General features: G+C 38.5%; 2 protein-coding genes across 4 annotated transcripts; one reads left to right on the top strand and one right to left on the bottom strand.

The window, feature by feature from the left end:
- Positions 1-3,700: 3,700 nt before the first annotated feature.
- LOC141908702 (uncharacterized) lies at positions 3,701-12,123 on the bottom strand. 3 transcript variants are annotated; one of them, XM_074798854.1, is made up of 14 exons: positions 11,946-12,123; positions 11,759-11,855; positions 11,176-11,387; positions 10,211-10,412; positions 9,502-9,657; positions 8,854-8,996; positions 7,910-8,135; positions 7,270-7,407; positions 6,638-6,784; positions 6,272-6,381; positions 5,950-6,148; positions 5,755-5,865; positions 5,195-5,365; positions 3,701-4,678 (listed from the first exon to the last, which is right to left on the bottom strand). In XM_074798854.1, exons 1-14 carry the CDS (start codon positions 11,997-11,999, stop codon positions 4,293-4,295), a joined length of 2,352 nt encoding a protein of 783 aa, XP_074654955.1. In that variant the 5' UTR covers positions 12,000-12,123; the 3' UTR covers positions 3,701-4,292. The 3 variants fall into 3 exon arrangements, with proteins under 3 accessions (XP_074654955.1, XP_074654954.1, XP_074654956.1); XM_074798853.1 differs by lacking the exon at positions 9,502-9,657 and adding an exon at positions 9,317-9,472; XM_074798855.1 differs by lacking the exons at positions 9,502-9,657; positions 11,759-11,855; positions 11,946-12,123 and adding exons at positions 9,317-9,472; positions 11,473-11,492.
- Positions 12,124-17,773: 5,650 nt separating this feature from the next.
- Positions 17,774-21,456, top strand: LOC141908016 (uncharacterized). Its single transcript, XM_074797782.1, has 3 exons — positions 17,774-17,881; positions 18,372-18,520; positions 18,881-21,456. The coding sequence occupies exons 2-3, from the start codon at positions 18,421-18,423 to the stop codon at positions 21,211-21,213; spliced, it is 2,433 nt and encodes an 810-aa protein (XP_074653883.1). The 5' UTR covers positions 17,774-17,881; positions 18,372-18,420; the 3' UTR covers positions 21,214-21,456.
- Positions 21,457-22,170: the final 714 nt, after the last annotated feature.

Raw genomic sequence — 22,170 nt, 5'->3', positions numbered from 1 at the left:
CGGTTAATGTATTCTATCTCGTTATTACTACAACACGTGCTGTATATAACACAGCTCCATTAAATTCGGTATTGATTAGGGCAGGAAATGTAGATCGAATAAAATTCGTTACAGTTGCCCAGATAAAAATGATGAGTTATGTTTAGTTTCGAGTTACACAAGTTGTCTGGTTCTAATGGTTTTGTGTTGCGAGTGAGGCCCGATCTGTCTTCGAAAATTGACAATTCGATATCTGTGCATTTTATTGCGTTAATAAATTCGACCGCTTGTCGTTTGACAGTCTCAATTCATTTAACCCGATCTAATCATTCAACAGACGATCATCGAGGCTCAAGCGCGATGTAAGTTTCAATTATCCCTAGAGTAGGGTTTCGAAGGTGGAAATAAGTTTTCGATTTCACGTTTATGTCACGGTGGATTTTCTTTTGTGGAGGGCGCTCTCAGTCTTTAACGTGCGTTGTTTGGGGTTTCAAAGGTTTCAATATCAAAGGGAAAAGTGTCGCAACGGCCCAACACACACGCAGTCAGAACGGTTCGACCAAATCGAGCAAGCAAGACTTTTTTCGATGGCGAAATGCGTTTTTTTTCTGTGTGGTGTTTTCTGGTCTTTCCTTCACCGGTGAAAGGAAAACCGTTTCCTTGTCGTGCGCGCTACAGTGGGTTAATTACTTCTATGAACTATGTTTCTGCGTTAAACGATCACCGAAAATAGACTTTTCCCAGGCAAGCGTTTTGACATTTGATCCGTTGGCAGGTTCTTCGATCATAGCAATCGAGACTTTTTGACGCAAACATTCGATCCTTTGCCAGACAACCTGCAAAACTACATCGGTATATTTCAGGAAGAACTGAACGAAATGCCTCCTGGCGGCGTCATATTGTTCTTTATCGTGTATAACCTTTGAAAAATCTATGGAAATTAAATTCCTTTGCGTCGCATCGATTTGGTTGAGACTCGAGGAGATTCCTGCAGCACTACCTTGTAGCAACTTATGAAATTAAGCTGTACAACTTTAGCAAGTTTTTCCGTGGCGATATTTCTGTCAGTATACAATAACGATTTTACTCCAATTACCACCATCTAATTAGTCACCTGCCGGGGGCTACTTCGACTTTTTCGTTCAAAGAAGAATTCGCTATAATCATTCCTCGACGGCCATCTATTCCGTGGTGAAATAAAATCGCAATCTTAGCGCGTAATTAGGTTTGGTTGTATGAAATTAGATCTATATACAGACGCATAGTCACCACTGTCACCACGCGTAACAATAACGTACATTTTTCCTAATCCACCGATTTTTCGTGGGTGGATGGTCATTAGTGGCATTTGTCACGTGTGGTCCAACGATTTCATGGTTGTTTTTTCGAGGTGCCTTTTAGAAAATCATTATCTCGCACGTTATATAATTATAGAACCCCAAAGGTAATGCTTTAAAGCGAAATGACATATTTTTGCAATGAATTTTTCTATCAATAGCCTCGTTTCTCTTCGTATCTGTTTGTCAAAATACGTGAAATATATAATTCATTATTCATAATTCAGTATATGAAATATAAGACGATAATTACATAGACACAGTACTTCAAAAGCGTTGATAACCCAGGGTTAAAGTCAGCTAGCGATCAATTAAATACCCCCACGGTACGTTCAGCTAATAATCCACCGAATATTAGAATTGAATCAGTTTTTACCGGAGATAACGAAATACCAGACGTTAATCAACGCCGCAAATATTCATACGAGTTTCTGTTATTATAACAACGGATATTTCTAAAACAATGAAGAAAAGAATCAGTTAGAATTGGTGCGAAATCTATTCTAGCCAATAATTTTGCATTGAGTGTTCGGCCCAAGGCAACGAGATATTCAATTGAGATGATGGACTTTGTATCACCTCTGACCGATCAGTTTCCCCATTACAAAGCAATGAAGGGCATTCCCGAAAATCAACATCAGAATTTTTGTGGATTCCTTTTCAATTGACTGTCGCATTACATTAGTTCCTCGCTCATTTCGAGACTTCCGTCTTACATTTCTGGGATCAGTTACTCAAAAGTTGGTTAGAGCTAACCAGTGTTTAGTTGACATGATGACAATTAAATATTCATGGTTACTGTGGTATTTATCCACCGGTTTATTACCACAACCTTTGAGCAACTGGTCCCTGTCCTTCTGTTGAATATAGAAATAAACGATGTTTCTTATTTCGTGTATTATGGTATGCAGACCAATTGAACAAAAAAGATGAGGTTATACAAAAATCAATTTTTTTTTTCATTTCGGTATCTAGAGGTTTTTACAGGTACATATATACTGGATGCATTTTGCGACAAAGGGCCAACCATCTATTGTCCCAAAAACCGGGAACACGGGCCTGGATTTGAATCGGTGATCTGGGAAACGCTTGGTTATCTATGAACACGCCAAGTTGTTGGTCAGTAATGTAATAGACGTTCGTCCATTTATGCATCAGGGCCCGATTCCACAGTTCTCTGAGTTAAAATTTGACTCAGAGTTCTCATTAAAAATGAACTCTTAATGTCCAGTAGGTCCAGGTCGTGTGTTTACCGATGAAAAGTCCGCCGCCGATCCAAATTAGTTTTCAATGAGTTTCGACGAAAATACTGCGTAATCGTTTTTGGACGATAGATCTTGGTTGTAGATCTACGATTTTGAGTCGGTTAAAAAACCAGTCGTTTTAGGGTCCATAGCGCTATCAAAGACGTTGAGAGTAAGATACGTATGTAATCATGTTCGCTTCTGTAAAACGAGTCGTTGATTCTCCTATTTTCAGACTGGATTGAGTGAATCGGAACGGCAATTTACCGGCAAACTTCTCGTCAGATTGATCGAAGCCGCCATCGAGAGCATGAAGGAACGCGGAGCAAGCGAGAACTACATCAAAACGATGAACCGCAAACGCGACTACATCAGAGACTGCTTCTTCCACGCCGTCAGCTGTTACGGAAAGTAGATTGTGAATGATCACATTATCAGTTGCGGCTCGCGAGAAGAAGAATGTATTCAGAATAATATCTCGATTCTTTTTTTGTTAAATATCAGGGGTGAAAATACTGGTTATTGTGTACGGTTTGTGGGACATTAAAATTTTCTATATTTAAAACACTACATCAACCATTCTTCAGTTTGTTTTGGATTTCTTCTCATTTCCGAAGGTTTCTACGCGAAGCAGACCCGGGATGTGATCTACGTTTTGGGCCCGTAAATCAATGTCATGGATGAATTTTGTCTTCAAGTGAAAATTATCATAAGACGCACAAATTCACTCAAAACATCTAATAAATAAATGTGTCTTAATTTCTCAAATTTGAATGGTATACAAGTCCACTTTGATGAAGTTTATACACCCGGCCTCTAACCAACGTCGAATCCTTTTACTCCAATCTGAAACTCAATTCAAAAATTGTTTGAAACACTAAAATGGAATCTTGCACATGATACCATAGTTTGTTTGCTTGCCATTGGAGACATGCCATTCATTACAAGATAAAATTTGTGAATAACTTGAATTGAGACATGTCACATGTCGCAGGCAATAAGAGCGGAGACCATCCTTTAGTTCCTTCTTGGGAATGAAACACATATCACAGAGTTTTAAGGAATATCCATGCAGCTAGCTGATCAATGTCGCGAAAATATCCTTGAAAAGAAACAAATGAACATCAAACTGAGTATACATCGATTTATTATGCAAACTTACAAGTTAGAACAAGAATATTTCACTTTTACTATTGATAAGTTGACATTTATAACTTATTCAAGAATTATTACAAAAAATATATAAAAGATGCGAATCAAACTGCGGTGCTGAGTCGTGAATATCAATATTAATACATTCAAACCGTAGAACTCACTTATTTCAGATGATTTGGGACCCAAAAAAATCCAGATAAAACATCGTATTCATCATATGTAAAGATGGAGTGTAAATAATAATGAAATCGGGATCAAATTAATCTGGATGAAATGAGATCTACTTTATCTATGAAACACAGCAATTACATAAATAATTTATAATCACTACTTGTGTACATTATACGTATAACATCTCCTTAACATTACATTATATGTCACTTGTATCGGTTCAGAACCAAAATAATATTAACAATTCAAAATATTCTTGAATATTTCCTGCCGCAAATTCAATTAATTTCTCTTAAAAAGACGAAGTGACAACATTCTATACAATTCAATTTGATCGAGAAAGAAAATTTACCGTAAAACTTGGATGAGAAATTTGGATGTGCCGTGATCCAACTCGCTCACGGTTTTACGCGCCGACGACAGACTTCGCTTTCTTCAACGAAACCCAACGCAGGACGGAATCGTTATTATCGGAATGATTTTTACGTGATTGCGGTTTGGATTGTCGTCGTCGTTTCGGCCAGGATTTCGGCTGACGGAATGACACGAGAAATCTCGCCTTGAAACTGGCGTCCTGATAACGATACGGATACCAGAATATATAGTTTGTATTCCACACGTTATTGTAGAAATTGAACGCCATTCCGGTGAGATCTTTAATCGGCCAGAGTGGTGCCGGAATCGACGTCGCGTTCTGTTGAGTAGTAATCGGTGAAACTATAGATAAATCTAACGTTTCTATATAAATTCCGGTCTGCTTTGTGTCGGTGTAGGCGACTCCGCGATCAGTGGCTGAAAATACAGCAATTTTACACTTTTATTTTTTACATCCCTCGACCGAGGAGGCTATCATTACAGCGGAACCTCGTTACAACCACCTCAGAAATCACAATTCATCCATTATCACAAAATTCAAATTTCGTCCCTAATAGCACAATTCCGAACTATCAGTTACAACGAATGTATTTTGTCGACCGCAGAAGTTTCTTGTAACAAGGTTTCGTTGTAGCATGTTTGAGGATTTTTTCAAATCAACCCGCAGAGCACCCACCACACAGGGCATTATTAGCAGGTGCGAGATTTCTTTTTCTGATTAAGTTGAGACGGACCAGAAGAAGACCTTCCATCGAGAAACTACAGTAGGATTTGAAGCCATGCATCACTAGACCCCCAGTTACACTCAGCCACTGCACCTCTCTAACTAGACCCCCAGTTACAGTCAGCTACTGCACCTCTCTCATTTGACCCCCCAATTATTGTCAACCATGAACTAAATCAATAAAATTCTCTTTCATCTAAATTATTTACCGTGTTGTAATTGACTTCCGTTTAACATGACGTTCATTGGGTCAATGATCGATCCTAGTTTGGTAATTGACCAGCGATGATTTGTCTGCGGAGCCGGATTTACTTCGACGAATAAACTCTCAGCTAAACGAGTCGGGGTTTTATCCTCAAATATGTATTCCACTTCCAACTCTACGATATGAATAACAACTTTAATAACATTTCGGTTGTAATTATCAGATTTTAATCTCTCAGGATTCAGTTCCATTGATTCGAGTTTAAATACTTGAATTAAATTCTCAAGAGCAATGGATCAAACTGAATATAGTATTGTGAGACCGGTTTCAGAAACTGTGGAACTGAATCCAGATGAGTGGAACTAGATCCAGTACTGTGGAACTTGGTTCAGAACTGTGAACTGGGCTCAGAACTGCGGAACTAAATCCAAGTCTGTGCAACTAGGCTCAGAACTATGGAACTGGGCTCAAAACTGTGAAACTAGGTCCAAGACTGCGGAATTAGGTTCAGAACTGCGGAATTGGATCTCGATGAATGAGTTCCATCAATCAGACAATACTCACCTCCAGTTTTCAAAGCATTATAACGCGTCCAAATAGCTTTAGGAGCTCCGTAATAACTGTACGTCCATTCCAAATCCATCTCTGATCTGATTATCACATTACACGGTTCATCTGAAATAATACACGAAATTTTATCAATTTTGAGGATACAACGTACCGGTATATCGAAAGCATCGGTGAATCTGCGGCACTTACAGATATTGATGTAGGCATCTGTAACATGACTGTACCACAGACGACTTTCAGGATGAGCGTTCAATGTTGAATTCGGTTTACCGTACCCAGGATCCCACGTGCCCAGATCGTAATGCGCCCTCATATAAACAAAATCGGTCTCGTTGTACGTTTTATAAACAAACTTCATCAATTTGTGTTCATCTGACGCCCAATTTACCTAATCAAAAAACAAAAACGTTAATGCACTGATTTAGAGCCAAACCCAAGTGAACCGGCACTGATTAAGGCAAAGATTAATTTGAATTCAGAAAATTCTGCCATTTGTTACGAAATTGCTTACTTTGTTGATCGGGTCGAGCATTCTATTAATAGAACCATCACGTGCGTTGAATCCCAGGATTAATCCACTCGGACATTTGAATGTAGAAATATCCGAGACCCTTCGATAATCTGTAAATAATCAAACAATTTAACATTATGCGTAACAAAAATAGACTCCTTAACCAGTACTGGTCAACTCGGTTAACTTATTGCTCAAGTTTTACTAAGATTTATTTGGAAAAACCTTCAAACTTCTTGATTTTCAACTCAATATTTACATCAGTTCAAACGCTACCGAGTGCAGTGCAGTCCATTATTCTATTTATACTACAACTATCACATCAAATTTAGAACAATATCTGAAATATTTCAATATTTAAATTACCGGTAAGATCCGGCAGGCTAGCGTCCAAGCGTCTGAGTTCATCTACTACTGAGGGGTAAACTGGATGACCTTGAAGTAGTTTAATTCCTGTATACAGCATTTCTCTCTGTTCGTACCACGCGGTCTGACAGTGCTGATAGTTCACACCTAATCAAAACAATGAAAATATATAAATTCCAAAACATCAAAGAGACTAGAATGAAAAAATGCCTTTTTATTATCATCACCCTTTCTGTTATATCATTTATCAATAGGAAACAACTTGTGTCATAGAGTTGCCTGGCTGGATTTAGCACTATATTAGTCTCGGGCTCATAATTATCATTTATCAACTACTAGGCGTATTCATTGCACTAAACAATTAAAATCTATTGTAAAAAGTTCTATATCTGGAGAGAGTGAACTCATTGACTTGTTTCATTTGTCAATGTACCATTGTCTCTCACCAGAGAAATATCTTCTAAAAGTAACAAACTTGGTTCCAGAAGATAGATCTCAATACGTCCATCGAAGGGATAAAATTTTATAGTCCGGCTTCGGATCAAGATGAGGAGTCTATTGGGAGTTTTTTTTTGGCACTAAAACCATCTGCTAGAGAGAACTGCAGTGATAAACAGAGACTCAGAACGTACCCGTGCGAACTTTCTCAAACGCTGCATTCTGGTAATTCTTGTAGTCAGCGACGCTCGATAAACCGTACGTGTGCTCACCGGGTTTAATCAGAAACCGTACTGCGTTTCGAATTATCGGATCGCTACTCAAACACATTCCTGCAATAAATATTACATCAAACTGACTTTCATCTGAACACACGTGAGCTGTTGTTTGTTTGACCTTGATGTGAGCATGTTTTGTATGCGAAGAGCGCTAACAGAACAAGGGGAGTGAAACAGAATTATTAATGAATCTAATAGGTATCTTTACTATTGAATCATTGATGATGAACAGCGATTTCTAGAATAAATTCAAGAGTTTTGACTTAAAAAACAAGGTGTGGGTAAAACTGGCCAGGAATTGGTTATCAAAGTTGAGGATCTACTCTCAGTAAGGTACAGTGGCTGAGTGGTTCAAGCCATTAGGCTTTCATGTACTGGTTTCTCATCAATCCAGTGTTCATGGATTCGAATCCAGGCGGCGGCAGTGTTGTGCTTGAAGATTCCTCTCTACTTTCTCCATCCTTAATTGGGAAGAAAGTAACCTCGAATTTGAACCGGCTATCTTAGCCCCAGGTTCAGTTGAGGGGAACTGGAATGGTGATATATATATATCTACCTGTGTTAATACAATTATCCAACACTCTCATCACAGCTCGGTATTCGGCGAGTTTTTTCGGATCGCTCGCGATGCCCTGAATCCACGTGTCGCCGATCTCCTGCGTCGCTACCGGCAGTTTCGATTTAAACGGAAGCAACGCCTCGAAGAAATTATCGAACGTCGACGCGACGAGTTTCGCTTGACGGAATTCAGCTCGGAGAATCTCGTAGTAATGTAAAACATCCTACAATATTATATTTCTCATATTCATTACATAGAATTAACAGTACTGCCATCTATTGTTCACCTCATATATTCTTATACACTGTGTTCTCCACAACAGGTTTTAAAGGGGCGGCCACCTTTTCATTTTTACATCCACCCCTTTGAGAATCAGCCACCCCTTATACAATATCCGCTGCCTTTAGCAGAGTGGATTTTAGTATTCTATCAAAGCTGATGATTGCTTTGATTTGAAATATATTGAGCTACTGTCAAAAATAGAAGATCAGGCCCCTACAGTAAATCAAGCTTAAATTTTCTATATTTTTTGGGGGGATCGACAGCCTCTCTACTTCAGCAGCCACGATTTCATCATGGGGAACACCAATACACGTAATGTATTTCGAATATTCATGTCATAACATATAAAGCATACAAAAGTGCAGATTTCTTATTAGCATGGGATTTACTAAACACAATTTCATATCTACTGAGTGTGTCAATCTTATCTGGATTAAATTGTTGTGAGATTGTTCTGTATGTAAAGCGTTCTTCAGATATAATATATTATCAATATACGTGTATAATGTATAATCAATATATAATGTATAATCAATAAATAATTACGATATTATCATTATTCATCATTATCATAAAACAAATTTTCAAAACGGATCCAAAGTGGCTGAAATAAGATAATAAAATGTTCAGGATTTAGAACTGATCACACGTTCACTTACAGCAACGTTTACGGGAGGTCCGGTGTTATCAACTCTGAATGCGAAACACAAAGCTTCAGAAAATCCTTTCAGATAATGACAATCTTTCACACTGATTCCACCAGGTTGTGATGGGTATTTACCAGCGGGTTGAGGATATCCACCTGAAATACATAACAGTCAGTTCTACTAAAACTGCAACACATGCTCCTGTCTGAATCCTTGATTGCTCCAACAATAATTCCTCATTCTATTCAGGGTTCTATTGGATTTTTCGAGGAGAAAATGTCAAAACTTGAGAAAGATGTCAACAGTTTTATTGTCTTGAATCTGTGGATCCCCTGCTAATAAGGAATCACTTTGTACTACATAGGACTTATCCAAAATATAAAGATTTTGGTAAAAATCTTCAAATGTTGATAATTCAGGTCCTTATTGAAGGATTCGAGTAGTGAGGTATGAGTATGCAGTATGATACTGTCACCTTTGTGAATAGCCGCGATTATTTCTTGGTCTCCGTATTTCCAAATAAACGGAGATGTTCCAGCGAATACGGTCGGCGGGCAGCCCGGATTCATACCCACCGAGATCGCCTGCACGCCATTTTCAACCAGATTCGGTACCATACCGACCGTCAAACCTGAATAGAAAGATTATTAATAACATCACCTTTGTGTATGACAGCCATGACCTCATGTCCGTCGTATTTCCACAGAAACGGGGATGTGCCGGCAAATTGTACAGGTGGACAGGTCGGATTCATTCCGACTGACAGAGCTTCGATTCCATTCCTCGCGAATATCGGCACGGTAGTTCCAGTCAAACCTAATACAATTATACCACATTAAGCTAAAGCACAATATCTGAAGTTCTAAAGCTACTCTACACTAAACACAAGGACTCTGGGGCCGGTTGCATAGTCATGACTTAAGACCAATCTGAAACCAACTTAGTTCTATAGCCAATCTAACGACTTAAGACCAGTCTTAAGATTTAAGATCACGTTTGGACTTAAGTCACGACTGTGCAACTGGCCCCTGCTCTACAGTAAACACTACTGTTGAGCAAACTAAGGCATGAATTGATACCTTGTTTCTTTAAATGTTGACCTGGCCGCCTATCTAACCCCTGAACATTTTAAAATCACTATTACGCTAAACATAAAAGACCCGGCTGCTTAAGAAATGAACTGATTTCCTATTTCATTGTAGCTTACAAAATGACCCGGCCGATTAGGAGAAACAAGGTATCATTCTATTTTAGCCTAATCAGTGAAAGAATATAAAACCAAAGCAAAAATCGAAAAGCGAAAAGTTGTGATCATAATGTCTAACGTTGTAATAAGTAGTTGTATATAGTTGTATATTGAGTAACGAACCTGGAACGTCGCGTTGACTGACAACTCGTATTTGACGTTTTATTCCGAATTCCTCGTCGAGCTGTTTACTCATATTCAACCCGAACTGCACGAATAACTCGTTAGCATTTTCAAACTGCATATTCATCGGACCGGCATGCCACGTGATATCACCTCGTTTAACAGCTGCCTTGAACGTCGAGATCTCAGTCGCGTTCGGACACTGTAAACACAATACGAAATACATTATTACTGTTATCACTGTCCTGAATACTGTCACTATAATTTGTACTATGATTTTTATGATTATTATTATTCATGTAGTTATTCTTATTATTAATGTTATCATAACTATTATCATTACTAATATTATTATCATTATTATTATTACTATATCTCTTTTGTTCACAATTGCACCAATAATGCACTATGCACAGGGTTTCAGTGCCTTAATTTTCTAAGTACAGCCTTTCGGCTCGCACTGTATCCCTCGGAACCTACATCATGCATTTATGAGAAAAAAAAATAATAATAGTATCGATTATCAATTATATTGTATGTACGGTTTACGAAAAATAAATATCTATCTATCTATATGAAGAGTTTTAGACGAGGTATATCCAATCGAAGCTGTAGACAGCTATTGAGGACAGGGTGCAGGCCACTTTAATGTATGCTTTTCCCCCGACTATTCCCTGTCATGCATGTTTTCATTGACTTGATCTCTAGGTCATAGACGGTAACTTTCTCAACAAGTTTCACTGACATTTCCTGGTATTTTTTCTAAACAAAATTCCTTGACTATTTCCTGAATTACTTAAAGAAAAGATAATTCCCTGATCTCAAGGTAAATGGCCACCCAGTAAGGGGGTACAAGATGCAGACAGTCCGAGGCCGAGGCGCTCAGAACCAACTGGAGCCGCGCCAGTTGAATTTGTTTATTTCAGTTATATAATCATTAAATAGAAGCCATGAGCTGACATTACCTTTATTAAAACACCGGCCCAGATCAAACCCGGTGGGCAATTCAAATAGAAGCTAACCAACCACGGGTGAGTCGTATAGATGAAATGCTCGACGAAACCTTCAGTTCTAAGCTGTTCGGATAATTTCATCGCTAACTTGAAATAATTAGTGAAATATTCATTAACGACTTGAGCTGCGAAACCGATTCCACCGGGAACTGAATAACCAACATCTGAAATAGAAATAAACACAATTTAACATATAACAGCAGAAATGGCAAATGAAAGCAGCAATTCTTGTCAAAATGATCTTCAGACCTCGGATCTTTTTCTAAATTGAAGATTATCTGAGATGACAGCAGGTGGTGTGAAGGGTGGCTCCAGGTTGTCTGAAGGACCTGTTGTAGTTCCACAGGCTGAGGAAAGATTCTAATATTAGTCTGTCGTAGGGAACTGTATCAACGTCTGGTATTCACACTAAGGAAAGATGGTTTGGCACAGACTATAGTAGGGTGGTTTTTTACTGGTAATAGCATGAAGGGTGGTTTCTGGTGGTAAATAGTCTGGACGTTGGACTGTCACTGGTTTTCTAAGTAATATTTACCGAGATGATTCATAAAAACAACATGAACTTTCTTTATGTCATTCGTGTCAAAAAAATCATCATCACCAGTGACGTCACTGCTGCCGAGTGAGTTTACCTGAAATATCAAAACAAATGTGAAAACGAAAGAAAAAAGATGTTTATTTTTTAGTTGACGTTGTTGAATTTTGCATAGAATAATGCTTACCGAAGCCGTAGCTACAACTGTCAGGAGTAATATTACCCCCCACGATGCATTCATCCTGCTGGTTCGTCTCTTTATGATATCGATGTATATTGTTGATTTATAGAAAACCGAAATATTTGGCAATAAAATGTCTATTTTTATTTGGTCACAATCCAATCACATGATTGTCAGCTGTCAATATTTGCACAGTTACAAGGATTCTCCGCGAGGTGGCGCCGCTACTACAATCGACAAGGGTGGCTCCGAGAATATTCGAATTACATCGCGGTGGTTTTACCATATCCGATGTGAGGTAACTTATAGCCTCGTTTGTCAGGACTGGGTCAGTCGACTGCGGGTTGCCTCTAGTTTACGACTTCGGCGCCAAACGACAAATCGCAAAGCCGCGCAACTTTGCTGGCAAGGATGTGTATAGAGAATATGAGTTATCGTTGTCCATACATTTTTTCCGGCTTCGATAACTTCCTGTACAGTAGGAATGATTTTCAATGGAGAAGGTTCAGAAAGGATGATGATACCGGCAATGAGATGTGACACAGTACATACCCGGCGGACTCTGCACGATTCTGGTGCTCTGGGAGGGGGATACATAACTTAACAGACCAGCTATTAATTTAATAATTACTTTTTACAAAAAGAAAATCGTGATCAAAGTCATAAGTTATTAACTAATAATCGTTATAATAAATTCGTAGAATCCACTGTCTGCTGATTATCGTCAGGTTCATTCCGCCGCCGAGTAAAACAATGATATTTCATCCATCCAGGAATCAGTATCGCAACACTTAAAATCTGCATTCCAGCGCAGTAGTAAAACGAATAGGCGTACATTCCCGTTTTGTCGTATAACCAACCTGTTGAAATACGAAATATCTAGAAATGAAAGCATATTGAAAACAATTTATGAATTACAATTCATGATACGTAAATAAATTTGCGAAGGGTAACGAGTATAGCCTTACCTGCACCAGGTGCACCAAGTAGATATCCGATCCCGCCAAAAAACATACTATAAGAAAACGACATGAACAAGTATTCACTTCCAAATAGCTTTAAAAGAACCAGTTCATATAGACAACCGTATGCGGACAAGAAGACACCGATAGAAGCACTGGCCGCTAGAGCCGCTGTATAGCCCTTCAGAAATGGCATAACGCCGACTTGAGTTGCGAGTAACGCGTTGAGAATTATATAGAGGGTGAATGCGTCAATCTTCGGATGTTTGGTCATCATCGAGAAGACAAATCGCCCGACAAGCAGCGCTATAGCCATCGCGGAAAACGTAAATCTCGCTTGTTCTGTTGATATTTCGAGTAGAATTTTAGATCCTGATACGATGTGCACGTAGATCGCAGACACTGACAAGTTTAACATAAAAGAATGTAAAACAAATGCTACAAATGTTTTCCGTTTAAAAAGTTCTAGTTGATGAAGACGGCGTGTTTCGTTTTCATTTGGTTTTGTGCGCGATTCTGGAGGCGGTAGTTCATCATTGGACCAGCAACGAAACGCCAGTCCGAGAGCGCATTGTTGAAATGCGATACCACCGATAATCAAACAGCATCCTCGCCATCCGTACTCATTCAAACAGTAGTTGATAATGAACGGGAAAACGAAGGTTCCTCCCGATCCACCAACACCGCGAAAAGCTTGAACCACCGCCGAGTGATTCGGAAATCGGCATAACAAATATGGAGGCAAAGAATTCATCAAAACTGCAAAACCACATCCTGAAATAGAATCCTTTTTCATAATGATCGAAAAATTCCAAATTTAATACGATTTTCGATTGAACCTAGTAGGTTGGTGGATTGTGTAGAAATAATCATTTATCAGAGTGTTTACCGGCGAGTACCCGAAGAGCTATAGCTACGTAGAAATCGCGTGCAAATGCCGTCATGGCAATTGCAGTTGCGTTGACCGTGGAGGCAAAGAAGAAAACTTTGCGGAAACCAAATCTTTTGACCGACAAGTTGCAAATGGGAGCTGAAATTTAAAATTTTCATTAACTCTACAATAGTCTAGATAATCTACTTTTGGCTTGATGACCTGATAACCTCTAAATAAGGTCGATCCATTTAATATCGATGAATAGATTGTAGATATTCACGGTAAAAATGCTAGCACTTATAGATGAAATAGGTTCGTACCTCCGCAGAGACTAATTCCTACTATAACTGTACCCAGCCAGGCTGTTTCATTGCTTCCCCGGTGAAAATATCCCATCCATTCCGCTACCAGAATACCATCGACATAACTACCGCCGATGATGAAAGCGGATGCAAAACCAGCAAAAATAACTACCACAGATTCCAAACGATTAGATTCTTTGTCTTCGTGCATCTTACAAACTGTGTCGTACACATACTCGTACACATCTTGATCTATAGTGCCATGTTCATAAACTGTGAATATCCTCTGGATAACCTTTCTGTATAAACATTGGTCTAGGCCATCTACCGTTACCTATATTGATAGCTTGACAGGTCAAGAAAAAACGGAACGCAACCTTTGTACAATTTTTGTCACTAAGTTCCAGTTTATTTTATTTTACGGGGTTATATTCATGGAAATGCACTGAATGCGGTGACAGCTCAAACACAACCGAGATTTATAACGAAACAGGTTTGATTCACGAAGTCCACATATCGCGAGCCGGATGATCTTTTGATGTTACATGTACTTCTATTCTTTGAAACCGAAATCGTAAATCAGAATTGTAAATTTCGATTCTGATTCGTGTTAACAATTAAAGACAGATCCAGCCTCATCTGCACCGGAAAAATCCAATCCAAGACATTTTGATCGAGTACTGGCCCGATTTTCCCGAGATCGTTCAAAATACCATTCAGATAATAAACGTATGGAAATTTAGCTGCCTTGAATTTATCAACAGACGCAACCATTTCAAATATAACGAAAGGATAGACCAATCAATCCTGTTAATTATTGACACTGACTAGCGCGATGCGCGAATCTGGCCGAACATTATGATGTTTGTGGTCATTGTGTCCACTGGTGTGACCTGAACCTGCATAGGAAAATGGCGGCCTCCAACATACAACCTGAGCATACAAAACCGTATCTTGTTCTAAACATAAAGACCTTCTCTTCATACCCCAGAAATCAGTATTGCAATATTCGGTAAGCGTTTATAACATTTGTTTGAATGGCGCAAATATATTTCACCTCAGATATCGAGGGTAACATATTTCATGACCTGAGAAATCGTCTCAATTCGTTGTAATTTGTTCTGAAATGATTCTTCAAAATGTGAATTAGTTTTGGTTGTTTCCGTGCGAATTATTCTGCATCATTTTGATTTCAAGAAGTTCAGTCTTCATTCTTAGATGTGTCAAACCATTTTCGTGTACAATTTATAAGAAAAATAGTGAAAACAGTGTAGGTCAGATCGTTATTTCAGTGATACGGTACCAGGTACCCGACCACCGCCACTCATTTCACAACATTACTAATTATTTGCCACCAAACAGCGTCGTGCGCGCAGTTTTTCTGAAACTTCTACTCGCGATCGTATAAATGATAAAATTAATCGCTGAATCGATTGGAGTCAAATTGTTTAAAACGACGAACATTTTCCACATCGTCGGTGTGATTTTATATTTAACAAAATAGTTGAAAATTCTGGAAATAATTGTCGGTGATTCGCAGACGAGATAAATAACTGTAGCTATGATCACTAGTTGTGTAGCTTTTGTGTTGGCATTCGTTTCCGTTTTCGGCGTCGATGACGCCATGGATTTTCTATTTTTTATAGAACGACTGATCGACCACAGCAAAATCGTGTTTGCCAACATGAGAATTATCATCGGCGCGTTAACTGTAACTATCAAATAAATCACCGTCGAGCTCAGGTCCATTGATTTATCTTTCTCGAATTTAAGATAAGTCGCGCTCGACGACGAAGAATCTCCCGGACATTTAATCGGGATAATACGACCACCGAAATAACGATCGATATAAATCCCCGCCGATACGATCACAATTATCGCTATACTTAAATTAACAAACTTTCTACCGACGTTTCGTCTGGACCAGAACGGCAATAAAACGTGCAAGCACCGAACAACCGCCGATAGAACTACCATCCAATTACGAATGTTCACCGTTGACTTGTAGCCCGCAACTCGGAGCCAGTTCCAGATTGGAAACATGCCGTAATCCGGTCGACGAAACACTTCATCTCCATTGATCATTTGGAAAATAAGTCGACGCAATGGTCTATCGAGAAATGTGTTTAAAAGATAGACCGTATCGGCTATCGACAGCAGTATGAGCAGATAAATAGCCTGCCCGCTTTCCGTCATTTTTTGAAGAACGAAAATTCCAAAAATGTTCAAACATATACCCAAAATACAGATTGTACCGATACCATAAACTACGACGTAGTGATTGTAAACTTGTAGTTCATCAATCGGGCATCGAGAATAATTCATAGCGCGCGCGTGGCTGCGTTTGGATTAAAGATGATAAGAATCGATGGAGCTTCTGAAAATAGGCCCGAAGTTGACAATGTTGTCTGAACCAATTGAGAAATAACACCTGGATAGAGATTAAATGTTATACGATATCTTAGTATTGTGTTATAATAAATCATTGATTTACCAATTTATCTTGTTCATTTTCTCTAAATGGGATTTGCTGTCGCATTCAACAAGAGCCTGAACTGAACTGAAATTTCCGATTAAATTGAATTAAATGAAATAACAGCACAAAAGGACGGACATGTGAATAGACGGTTTATAAATCAAATTGCCGATGTAAAAGTTTTCCGTAGAACTTTACATTGCAAATATAATTTAGCTAGAAATATCGCAGATAAAATAGTTTCAAATACAGTAAATGACTATAACGCGACAGGAAGGAAAAGAGTGAACACTGGATATTTCATCAGAATCAGTCACATTTAGATCGGTTCCGTAACTGGTCCGTTCCTGTTGATGCTCAGAATCATAGATCGCCCGCCATTTATTGGAATTTCCTGGACTGACTTCATTTCAATTTAGCTACGTGTGGCCATGTTCGACAATATCAAAATCATAGACTGCTGCCACCAAAAAGGATTTCCCTGAACTGACTCCGTTTCTTTATTCTTGGGTGCGTTATTCGTAGCCAGGTAATGAAATATAGGAATCAAACGATAGTGCCCGATTTCCTAACAATCGCCTCTAAGTCGAGAGCCGCGGGGGTACGAACCTAATCATCCTCCAGTCAGCATCCATACAGGTTTACCAATCCAATAACCGGGGATTAATCCTTGTATCAAATATAACAGCACACATATATGTGTAAAATTGTTTTCAAGAACCGGTCAGTCTGACCGATCTAGTTAAGATTTTTGGTGAAACGAGAATCATTTATTTCATGCTTTAATTTACTAATTGATTAATAAGCAAGAGTTGGCGGAAAAATGTTAAATGTCTTTTAAACTCTTGATTTAGGAAGGATTTATCGTATCATAGTTTATTAGAATTAGGCACTTCAGTTGTCCGTATTGTACGTAATAGGGAAATTCAATATTCCGGTGGTAAATATATTCTTTTTATTTCAATGGACCAACTTAAAGGCCCGGAGGGCAAACCCTTCGAAAGGGGGTCGGGTTCCGGTCAAATAGCATGCAGTACTCAAGCACTAGTTTGTTTTAAATGAATACCAACGGTAAAACTTTATTTATGTGGGATCTGCTTTTGAAGTCGATGTTAGTAGGAACCAGGTAGACCGTTAGATTCCAGTTGTGGCATGTTAGTAGCTCGAGATGATTGCTCGTAGCTCGGAGCTACCCTATTATGTTCGGTTATAGAATCACAGAATCCGGGATGATTTTCAAGGCCGTCAAGCCATCTATAATCAATATTTTTTATTTTATGGTTTTATTGTTTTCAAGAGAAGGTTACTCTACTGCCGCATAAATTACGGTATGTATTTGACTATGTAAGCAACTCGTAAATATTCAAACAAACACGTGCGTAAATTAGGCCTATTAACTCATTACGGTTCTTGTCCGTGACCATATTCCCAATAATGGCTTAGCCTTAATCGGTTAATGATCTACTACTATTCAATCTAATTCTAATCATCGATTATGAAATTAACCAAACTTAGGCCCTTTGATCTGTTGTTGTCCCTGCTCTGATGGACATTACTACACAAACTAATCAAGTGTATCTAGCCAAGGTCCCCATTATTATAGGGGACTGTAACAACATCTGGTATGTTCACACTATACTCAGACTGATCAGTATTACTATCAGTAACCACCACAGTCTGTGGTTTAGTTTAGCAATCGGATATTTTCATAAACCACATACTATTATAAGCCCAGCTGATAGGAGCAGCACTCAAAGTATGAGTCTCTCTCGCTGATCCGCCTGCGAATATAAAAAAAATGCTGTTTTGATTTTAAAGATGGGACAATTGTCATTAGCGAATGCTGGAGCAGCTGAACGTTGATTGAATGAAGAAGATGGCCGCCACGTTGGAAGATCGGTTAAGAGATTATTTCGAGCGATTGGAAGATGATTTATTCAATCAAATCGCCCAACGGCGTCTTGGTGGTAATTCTATTTCTGAGCTAGTTTTCGTGGAGACGCTCAAAAGCTGGTTTTGGACACAGGGGCTTGTATCCGAGTTGTAGGTAATGTAAAAATGATAATCTGTTAATCCAATGTATATAGTATATATAAAATACTTCATACATTGGATTAACAGATTATCATTTTTACATTACCTACAACTCTGATACGAGCCCCTGTGGTTTTGGATTTAAAAAATTTAGTCCATTTTTCTAACCCTTGTGAAATTTTATTTCTTTAATTATATTGGTAAAATAACGTTAACAAGAATATAGCCGAATCGGAAAAATATCCGAATTTCCCATTTTTAAACCTAACTCTGGTATTTTGTTTTATCATCAGCCGAGTGCGACCAAAAATCAGAAATTAACATCGATGTTCAAGAAAAGAAATCGACGCCGGAAAGCCGGAATACGCATATTCGCAAGAGTTGCGAAAGTTTATACGAATCCTGGGCGTCGATAGATCAACCCGAAATTTGTAAAAACCGACCGAGTGACAGCAGTGGACACAGAAACGAAACTAGAACATCGGTAGATGGAACTTCTGAAGACGATCGAAATATTGATGATGTCGGAATTACTGAAGACGATGCTGCTCTCGAGAGCACTGACTGCCGCGCGCGTGATTCAAACAAATCCAATGTCTCCGTAAGTTCTCCAGAAATCGGTAGTAAACGAAAGATATACGACGTAGGAGATAGTAATCCGGGCGTGAACGTGAAGTCGTTGAAAAGGTCTTCATCTTGTGTCGGTTTGAAGAATTCGAAAATGACGACTAGTGACGTTTTGAGTGAGAGATCTAACGACTGTACGAACTCCGTGCTTCCGCAATATGAAATAAACGGTGAAATCACTACGGAAACTAAACTGGAACCGATTATTAAATCACCACTTCGTGAATACATGAATTTGCAGGAAAGCTTACAAAGGATTGTCGATGATGAAGGGGAACCGAAACCAAAAACTAAAGTGGAACCATTTGTTAAATCGCAACGTCGTAAATTTATGAGTTCTAAAGCTCGTTCGCGAAAGATTGCTGTAGAACAAACAAAAGATTCCGAAATGGATACGAAAGATGAATCGAAAATTATGAGTTTGCAGGTGAGATTGCATAGGGTACCAGAGAAAGAGAAAGATCTAAATACAGAAACAAAACTTGATGCGGTTGTTAAATCGCCACATCGTGAATGCAAGAGTTTGCGGGTTCGCAAATACTCGGATTTGGCCGAACGCTTACTAAAGATCCAAAGAGGAGTCGATTCGAAACCGACAGTGGAAACTAAAGTGAAACCGTTCGTTAAATCGCCACGTCGTAAATTTATGAGTTCTAAAGCTCGTTCGCGAAAGATTGCCGCGGAAAAAGCAAAAGATTCCAAAATAGAAACTAAAGTTGAACCGAAAATTATGAGTTTGCAGGTGCGTTTGCATAGGATCGCGGAGAAAGAGATAGATCTGAAATCAGAAACAAAAGTTGATGCGGTTTTTGAATCGCCGCATGGTAGATTCATGAGGTCTCAAGCGCGTTCTAGAAATATTGCGGGGAAAGCGACAAATACACAAGAAGGGGAAAATGAAATGCTTCACGAGGAAAATGTTACAACTGTTGAAAAGAAAAATGTTTATTCAGATGATAAAAATAGTTCTCAATGCGATGATTGTTTTGTTGATCTAATTCGATCGGCAGAACGAGTAAAAAACTACGTCACATCAAAAAAGAAGCATAAATGTTCGCGTTGTTCAAAACGATTTTTGAGTCAAAGTTCGTTAGATTATCATTCGAGTATTCACGATATCGACGTCGAGCAGGAGGACAGCTCCGTGTCAGACGCGAAAAATAACGATCGGAAATCTGCGGATTCGGCCGACGAGGTCGATTCCTCCGCTCGTTATGAAACGGAAGATAGCATCAAATGTAACATTTGCGAAAAGATGTTCGTCGATAAAAAACGTTGGAAAAGACATGAAAAGAAATGCGCGTTTAGTCAAGAAGACGAGAAATCCGATGTTTCCGATACAACGGATTTCAAACCTGAGGCGACAATTCATGGATGTGATGACGATGACAATAGTATCGACTGTGAAGGATCCGCCGTCGATGAACCGGCGTCTAAGTCGTACGACACCAGTCCGAAATCTTCTTCTGAATGTAGCGATTTAGATAAAGAAACAGCGACCGATCACGTATCGGAGAAATGCCGTTCGCAAGTGTTGACCCGTGCCAAGCTGCTGGAGACTTTGAAACGAAGTCCGAAAGAAAGTAATCATAAAGACAAACGTGCTTACAAAGAAACTGATCATCGGAACATCAAGTTAGTGAAATGTGGGTATTGTGATATGAAATTCAAGTCGTCGTCAGACTGTACGCATCACGTTATCAAAGCCCATGGGAAAGGACAAGTTCTTTGTACCATTTGTAACAAATTGTTTCCCAATGGAATTCTTAAAAAGAAGCACGTATGGAAAGAACACGGCGTCGATCGTAAACTGAGAATAGTCCACGAGAAACACGAAAAAACGAAACATAAACCTGAACAAAAGAACGAAGATAAACATGAAAAGAATGGACGCAAAGAAAAACAGAAAACTGCTGCGAAAAATGTATCAGATACTAGAACTCGGAAAAACCGCAATGTTAAGATTAATGAAAAACGCAGGAAAAATATCCGTAAATAACAATAATAGGAACGCATGCTGTAACCTTTCTGTCATGTAAACTTCCATTCTTCCAATTTCTAAGTAAAACTTATTGTACAGTATTAAATCAGTATCAGCTGTAGGGAATATATTTGTGAGGAGAGAATCCCACAATGATAATAAAAAGTCCGAAAATGAAACTTCGAGATAGTAGTTTATTTCAACGTTTCGACTATATCCTAATAGTCATCTTCAGGAATAATGAGATACTACAGAAATTATGAGATATATATACAATCCAGAGACAATATATTTGTATAGAGAATCCCACAATGATAACGAAAGACAAAGTCCAAAAATGTTTCCTAGAGCGTGCAGTTTATCTGATGTTTCGACAATATTCACGAAGATGATTATTAGAATATAGTCAAAACATCGAATAAACCGCATTCATAGAATTACAGATTATCTGTTCTCCATAAATCACTTAATCTGTACTGCTTGGTCCTGAGTGCATTAACCAAGGTTGACTATCAACACAAAATTAATCAAAAGCAGATTCTCTTTGTAATATGATCATCAGAATTTATATTTTTCTTCGCTTTATATAAGAGCCATACAAAAATAAAGACATAGTTTTACGAGGAGAGTCAATACTGTAGTATACCGTATTTAATACCTGTTGATTTCAATACAATGATTATATCAAATTTAGAAATGTAAATAATTTAGCTAGAAAAATGCATGATACGTTGCACACAAATGTAGAAATGATGTACATAGAATATATAGCTTGGGATTAGTCGTCTTAACTCTGGGACAATCATTAACTATGTTGATGAATTATACCAATGAGGACATAGACTCTAGTCAATACACAAATTAGGACCGAAAAGATATCGACAACTTAAAGTAATTTGACGACTCCTCTGAAGAGAGTCTAGCATTAAATAAAACCAAATCATAACAGAGCATTGTAATTTGTATTGAGTATTG

Source organism: Tubulanus polymorphus, chromosome 7 (assembly GCF_964204645.1).
Source record: "Tubulanus polymorphus chromosome 7, tnTubPoly1.2, whole genome shotgun sequence".
NCBI lineage: Eukaryota > Metazoa > Nemertea > Palaeonemertea > Tubulaniformes > Tubulanidae > Tubulanus > Tubulanus polymorphus.
This window is presented reverse-complemented; position numbering and strand designations above follow the sequence as displayed.